We start from the raw sequence: 7,886 nt of genomic DNA, 5'->3' as shown, positions 1-7,886 counted from the left end.
ATCTCGTCATGTCTAGAACTCTGATCATGTGACCTGTCTAGGTTTCAGCACTGATTCTGCATTCGACTCGTCACGTCTGGAACTCCGATCATGTGACTACGCTCTGTTATCCTGTGGATCTGAACCCGGAAGTGCTCCCCTGGTCCTGACCTGGAAGAGGAGGTGTTATGCCCTATATCAGGTCGCCCTTCCTATGCTCAGGGCCTGAGTATTGTGTGGTGTCCCTGCATGGCTGCTTGGTCTGTGGGGCGCTCCCTCTATTCTGTGCCCTTGCACTCTGCTCTGTCATGCATCTCTGCACATGCTCCGTGCTCGTATTCCGTCTCTGGTCTCGTGTCTTGTCTAGTGTTTGTCCTTCGTGCCATGTTCTGTCCCTGCTCTGCTTTGCCTTGCTTTGCCTTGTAGTCCTTGTTTGCTCTGATTCTGTTCCGTGTTTCTGTCCTCGTGTCTTGTCTCGCTCTGCTTTGTGGCTTCAGGTATCCTGCCTCTGTCTCTGTTCCTGGCGTGTCCTTACACGTGCAGGTCTCCGTCTCTGTACCATGTCCCTGACGTGTCTCCTCAGACGTGCAGGCCTCCACTCTGAACCTCTCCCTGGCGTGTCTCTACACGCGCAGGCTTCCGCTCTGAACCTCTCCCTGGCGTGTCTCTACATGTGCAGGCCTCCGCTCTGAACCTCTCCCTGGCGTGTCTCTACACGCGCCGGCCTCCGTTCTGAACCTCTCCCTGGCGTGTCTCTACACGTGCAGGCCTCCGCTCTGAACCTCTCCCTGGCGTGTCTCTACACGTGCAGGCCTCGCTCTGTACCCTGTCTAGTCCCAAGGTCCTTCCTTGGCCCGGCTCAGGGCTTCGGCCTACGCTCCGCTGCTAGACTGTCCCTGTCCCTGGCATGTCTCTACACATGCAGGCCTCTGCTCTGAACCTCTCCCTGGCATGTCTCTACACGTGCAGGCCTCGCTCTGTGCTCTGTCTAGTCCCAAGATCCTTCCTTGGCCCAGGTCTGGGCTTCGGCCTACGCTCCGTTGCTAGACTGTCCCTGTCCCTCTAGCCATGCTCGCCTGTGTGCCTCAGCTGTGCCCCGTCCAGTGCTATAGTGGTCTGGCTGCATGGCCCCGCAGCGGTGCCACCTCTAGTCGTGCCCGCTTGCAACTGCCATCGTCGGTACCACCTGCCGGTGCTCCCAGCCGTGGTCTCTGTGCTCACTTGCACTCACGCTGGTTCTCGCACTGTGCCTTTTCGTGCTACTCTTGCACAAAGCCTTTGTCTCCTTTTGCTCCTTTCTGTACTCTAGTTTGCCTGCCGGATTCCATAACCTGCCGACCGCTGCCAGAGGTCCGGACCTAGATGACTGCGGCCTGATGTCCGGAGCTGATGTCCGTAGCCAGATACCTGGACCCTGTCGGTCAATGCCAGCATTTGGATTCCGATGCCACCGTCCTGTGAACCTGACCCGTCCGTGGCATGACCCTCGGCATGCGTAGGTTTCTGTCCTGTGAACTTGATCCTGGCGTGTCTCTTGACATGCACCATGTCACTAACTCTCTTGTTTCCTTGCATGGAACCCTGGCTAACTTCTGGATGTCCGGATTCTGCCGATCACCCTCTGAGCTACAGACCATGATGCCCTGGTTGATCGTGGACTGTTGTCCAGAGCCCGATGTCCGTGTACCATCTGCACATTCCATGCCTGGACCTCGGCGTGCCATTGCACGCACTCTGTTTCATGAACTCTGTGTGTTCACGTTTGCTCCTGTTGCACCCTGAAGAGTTCCTCAAGTCTTGGACCTCGGCGTGCCATTGCACGCACCTTGTCTTATGTTCTGTGTGTTCACGTTTTGCACCTGTTGTACCTGAAGTCTTCCTTAATGAAGTTCCTTTGAATTAACGACTCGTCTTGCCTTGTATTGTTTCCCTGAGCCGGCCGTCTGGTCCAGCAGCCGTAGTGGCTCACCCCCTTGGTCTTGCCCCTGACACTCCCTGTATAGGGGGTGGCTTCTCACTAGGTCAGCTCGCCCTAGGTGGGTGGGTGCCACGGCCCAGAGGGTCCACTCTTTCAAAGAAGAACGACTCAGCATAAGCTGACACTTCGTCACAGCATTTACATTTTTGTTCAAGAATTTTCTCTTAGACAGTTTGTAAATTATTAATTGATATATATATACATAAATATACAGTATGTTTACACTTTATACACTTATACACACACACACACACTATATATATATATATAATGTATATATATATACATACAGTATAAATATGCATATATAATTTTTCTTTTGCAAATAGAATGTACATTATTAATTGTTTTTTCTTTCTATTTTTAAGCAATCTCTAAAAATAGAAATATATATAAATATATAAAATATATAAAAATATATATACTTATATACACACTATATATAGTATATATATATATATGGCATAAATATGCATATATAATTTTTCCTTTTGCAAATAGAATGTATATGATTAATTGTTTTTCTTTCTATTTGTAAAGAACCTCTTTAAGTCATTCTTAATTAATAGTATTATATTCTTCAAGGAAACTAGTCATAACAGTCACAATTCCATTAAGACTTACCTCTTGTTGAAAAAGTTGATGTAGTTGTTGGAGTACTTGTGCTAGCGGCAGTGGTTGCTGTAGATGTACTTGTAGTGGACACAGTGGTTGGTGTTGTAGCAGTAGAAGTGCATGTTGATGTTGATGTTTTTGTGGTTGTAGAGGTGCTGGTTAAGGTAGTGTATGGAGTTGTACTAGTAGTGGTAACAGTGGTTGGTGTTGTTGTAGCAGTGGATGTTGATGTAGTACTGGTTGTTGATGGTGTAGAGGTACTTGTAGTGGTCACAGTGGTTGGTGTTGTTGTAGCAGTGGATGTTGATGTAGTACTGGTTGTTGATGGTGTAGAGGTACTTCTAGTGGTCACAGTGGTTGGTGTTGTTGTAGCAGTGGATGTTGACGTAGTACTGGTTGTTGATGGTGTAGAGGTACTTGTAGTGGTCACAGTGGTTGGTGTTGTTGTAGCAGTAGAAGTGGATGTTGATGTTTTTGTGGTTGTAGAGGTGCTGGTTAAGGTAGTGTATGGAGTTGTACTAGTAGTGGTAACAGTGGTTGGTGTTGTTGTAGCAGTGGATGTTGATGTAGTACTGGTTGTTGATGGTGTAGAGGTAATTGTAGTGGTCACAGTGGTGGGTGTTGTTGTAGCAGTGGATGTTGATGTAGTACTGGTTGTTGATGGTGTAGAGGTACTTGTAGTGGTCACAGTGGCTGGTGTTGTTGTAGCAGTGGATGTTGACGTAGTACTGGTTGTTGATGGTGTAGAGGTACTTGTAGTGGTCTCAGTGGCTGGTGTTGTTGTAGCAGTGGATGTTGATGTAGTACTGGTTGTTGATAGTGTAGAGGTACTTGTAGTGGTCACAGTGGCTGGTGTTGTTGTAGCAGTGGATGTTGACGTAGTACTGGTTGTTGATGGTGTAGAGGTACTTGTAGTGGTCACAGTGGTTGGTGTTGTAGCAGTAGAAGTGGATGTTGAAGTTTTTGTGGTTGTAGATGTGCTGGTTAAGGTAGTGTATGGAGTTGTACTAGTAGTAGTCTCAGTGGTTGGTGTTGTTGTAGCAGTGGATGTTGATGTAGTACTGGTTGTTGATGGTGTAGAGGTACTTGTAATGGTCACAGTGGTTGGTGTTGTTGTAGCAGTGGATGTTGATGTAGTACTGGTTGTTGATGGTGTAGAGGTACTTGTAGTGGTCACAGTGGCTGGTGTTGTTGTAGCAGTGGATGTTGATGTAGTACTGGTTGTTGATGGTGTAGAGGTACTTGTAGTGGTCACAGTGGCTGGTGTTGTTGTAGCAGTGGATGTTGACGTAGTACTGGTTGTTGATGGTGTAGAGGTACTTGTAGTGGTCACAGTGGTTGGTGTTTCAGTAGCAGTAGAAGTGGATGTTGAAGTTTTTGTGGTTGCAGATGTGCTGGTTAAGGTAGTGTATGGAGTTGTACTAGTAGTAGTCTCAGTGGTTGGTGTTGTTGTAGCAGTAGATGTTGACGTAGTACTGGTTGTTGATGGTGTAGAGGTACTTGTAGTAGTCACAGTTGTTGGTGTTGTTGTAGCAGTGGATGTTGATGTAGTACTGGTTGTTGATGGTGTAGAGGTACTTGTAGTGGTCACAGTGGCTGGTGTTGTAGCAGTAGATGTTGACGTAGTACTGGTTGTTGATGGTGTAGAGGTACTTGTATTAGTCACAGTGGTTGGTGTTGTTGTAGCAGTGGATGTTGACGTAGTACTGGTTGTTGATGGTGTAGAGGTACTTGCAGTGGTCACAGTGGTTGGTGTTGTTGTAGCAGTGGATGTTGATGTAGTACTGGTTGTTGATGGTGTAGAAATACTTGTAGTGGTCACAGTGGCTGGTGTTGTTGTAGCAGTAGAAGTGGATGTTGAAGTTTTTGTAGTTGTAGATGTGCTGGTTAAGGTAGTGTATGGAGTTGTACTAGTAGTAGTCTCAGTGGTTGGTGTTGTTGTAGCAGTAGATTTTGACGTAGTACTGGTTGTTGATGGTGTAGAGGTACTTGCAGTGGTCACAGTGGTTGGTGTTGTTGTAGCAGTGGATGTTGACGTAGTACTGGTTGTTGATGGTGTAGAAGTACTTGTAGTGGTCACAGTGGCTGGTGTTGCTGTAGCAGTAGAAGTGGATGTTGAAGTTTTTGTAGTTGTAGATGTGCTGGTTAAGGTAGTGTATGGAGTTGTACTAGTAGTAGTCTCAGTGGTTGGTGTTGTTGTAGCAGTAGATGTTGACGTAGTACTGGTTGTTGATGGAGTAGAGGTACTTGTAGTAGTCACAGTGGATGGTGTTGTAGCAGTGGATATTGACGTAGTACTGGTTGTTGATGGTGTAGAGGTACTTGTAGTAGTCACAGTGGTTGGTGTTGTTGTAGCAGTGGATGTTGATGTAGTACTGGTTGTTGATGGTGTAGAGGTACTTGTAGTAGTCACGGTGGTTGTTGTTGTAGCAGTGGATATTGACGTAGTACTGGTTGTTGATGGTGTAGAAGTACTTGCAGTGGTCACAGTGGTGGGTTTTGTTGTAGCAGTAGAAGTGGATGTTGAAGTTTTTGTGGTTGTAGATGTGCTGGTTAAGGTAGTGTATGGAGTTGTACTAGTAGTAGTCTCAGTAGTTGGTGTTGTTGTAGCAGTAGATGTTGACGTAGTACTGGTTGTTGATGGTGTAGAGGTACGTGTAGTAGTCACAGTGGTTGGTGTTGTTGTAGCAGTGGATATTGATGTAGTACTGGTTGTTGATGGTGTAGAGGTACTTGTAGTAGTCACAGTGGTTGGTGTTGTTGTAGCAGTGGATGTTGACGTAGTACTGGTTGTTGATGGTGTAGAGGTACTTGTAGTAGTCACAGTGGTTGGTGATGTTGTAGCAGTGGATGTTGACGTAGTACTGGTTGTTGATGGTGTAGAAGTACTTGCAATGGTCACAGTGGTTGGTGTTGTTGTAGCAGTAGAAGTGGATGTTGAAGTTTTTGTGGTTGTAGATGTGCTGGTTAAGGTAGTGTATGGAGTTGTACTAGTAGTAGTCTCAGTGGTTGGTGTTGTTGTAGCAGTAGATGTTGATGTAGTACTGGTTGTTGATGGTGTAGAGGTACTTGTAGTAGTCACAGTGGTTGGTGTTGTTGTAGCAGTGGATGTTGACGTAGTACTGGTTGTTGATGGTGTAGAAGTACTTGCAGTGGTCACAGTGGTTGGTGTTGTTGTAGCAGTAGAAGTGGATGTTGACGTTTTTGTGGTTGTAGATGTGCTGGTTAAGGTAATGTATGGAGTTGTACTAGTAGTAGTCTCAGTGGTTGGTGTTGTTGTAGCAGTAGATGTTGACGTAGTACTGGTTGTTGATGGTGTAGAGGTACTTGTAGTAGTCACAGTGGTTGGTGTTGTTGTAGCAGTGGATGTTGACGTAGTACTGGTTGTTGATGGTGTAGAAGTACTTGCAGTGGTCACAGTGGTTGGTGTTGTTGTAGCAGTAGAAGTGGATGTTGACGTTTTTGTGGTTGTAGATGTGCTGGTTAAGGTAATGTATGGAGTTGTACTAGTAGTAGTCTCAGTGGTTGGTGTTGTTGTAGCAGTAGATGTTGACGTAGTACTGGTTGTTGATGGTGTAGAGGTACTTGTAGTAGTCACAGTGGTTGGTGTTGTTGTAGCAGTGGATATTGACGTAGTACTGGTTGTTGATGGTGTAGAGGTACTTGTAGTAGTCACAGTGGTTGGTGTTGTTGTAGCAGTGGATATTGACGTAGTACTGGTTGTTGATGGTGTAGAAGTACTTGTAGTGGTCACAGTGGTTGGTGTTGTAGCAGTAGAAGTGGATGTTGAAGCTTTTGTGGTTGTAGATGTGCTGGTTAAAGTAGTGTATGGAGTTGTACTAGTAGTGGTCACTGTGGTTGGTGTAGCAGTGGATGTTGACGTAGTACTGGTTGTTGATGGTGTAGAGGTTTTTGTACTTGCAGTGGTCACAGTGGTTGGTGTTGTAGCAGTGGATATTGATGTAGTACTACTTGTTGATGCAGTAGATGTTTTTGTGGTTGTAGAGGTGCTGGTTAAGGTAGTGTATGGAGTTGTACTTGTAGTGGTCACAGTGGTTGGTGTTGTTGTAGCAGTAGAAGTGGATGTTGATGTAGTACTGGTTGTTGGTGCAGTAGATGTTTTTGCGGTTGTAAATGTGGTTGGTGTTACTGTACTACTAACTGTAGTAAAATGTGTTGTAGAATGTGGTGTAGTAGTACATGGAAATGACTCTGTTTTAACTTGGCATTGATGGTCACATATAGCTTTTCCACAGCCCATATTATTTTCGTTGTTGTAGTTTTCATATATTATAGTATCTACAAAAATAAAGTAGACATTGAAGTTCTTGTTAGAATAATACAAATATAAAATTGTCCTTAAAAGATAGGCCACATGAGTTAGATTTTTGAAGACGGCACTTATCCACATTTAAATTCTAAATATGCATAGTTGAAATGTTTGGCTTTCTTTTGTCTATTACATATCATTGCTGCATGCAAATGGCATATCTTTTAGGTTGGACAAAACAGTACATACAGTATAACATTTATCAGCATCCAGCAAACTTGCTGTTGGATCTTGTGGAAAACATTTTATTGTTTCTTGGTTTCTTAAGATGATGAAACATTTGCAAGTATGCATCTCGTTTTAAAAAGAACGCTTTTATAATGTTTTCTAACACTTAATAAATCTATCATATATTCATGTCATTTGGAATGAGCAGACATTGCTGCTAATTTTTAAAAAATTGTTTTTTTTTTAGGAGCTTTATTGAATCTAAGTAATCTATAAGTAAATTAAGTGAATGTTGAGCTGAGAATGTACAATAAATCCTAGGTACTGCAGACAATGAGTAGACAGAAGTAGACTGGAGTCTACAGGTAGATGTATGTCAGGACCTGTGTAAATCAAAGCCCACACATTATAGATTTCAAACTTCTAAATAATTCCTCTTTAACAGTTGTTCTTCAAATTTGTCAATATGAAACAGCCATAAGTTAAAATACTTAAATATATTTACTACTTATTAACAAGACAGCTGTTAGATGTCTGGGGAATTCAACCTCTTCTGTAGATGAGTGGGCATCCCAACAGTAGGGTCACCATTGGTTTGAACTGACCAAGTTGTCTTGGATAGGTGATAAATGTTTTTTTCACCTAACAAAGACATAAAAAAGTCTTATACTTATGTTATAAATTATTAAATTGTAAATATAACAATTTAACTTACAGGCTGTACTGAATATATATATATATATATATATATATATATATATATATATATATATATATACTGTATATATTGCTCAAAAAAAAAGGGAACACTATTCC

General features: G+C 43.5%; 1 protein-coding gene across 1 annotated transcript; it reads right to left on the bottom strand.

Annotated features, from left to right (window-relative positions):
• Positions 1-2,570: 2,570 nt before the first annotated feature.
• Positions 2,571-6,833, bottom strand: LOC141058130 (uncharacterized). Its single transcript, XM_073554289.1, has one exon. It carries the CDS (start codon positions 6,831-6,833, stop codon positions 2,571-2,573), a length of 4,263 nt encoding a protein of 1,420 aa, XP_073410390.1.
• Positions 6,834-7,886: the final 1,053 nt, after the last annotated feature.

Source organism: Dendrobates tinctorius, unplaced genomic scaffold (assembly GCF_039654945.1).
Source record: "Dendrobates tinctorius isolate UK_male_01 unplaced genomic scaffold, ASM3965494v1 ptg000211l, whole genome shotgun sequence".
Lineage (NCBI taxonomy): Eukaryota > Metazoa > Chordata > Amphibia > Anura > Dendrobatidae > Dendrobates > Dendrobates tinctorius.
The sequence above is the reverse complement of the archived record's forward strand: the minus strand, read 5'-3'. Positions and strand labels throughout refer to the sequence as shown.

Coding starts and splice junctions, on each gene's coding strand:
- LOC141058130 (XM_073554289.1), bottom strand. CDS start 6,833: ATGGGCTGTGGAAAAGCTATATGTGACCATCAATGCCAAGTTAAAACA.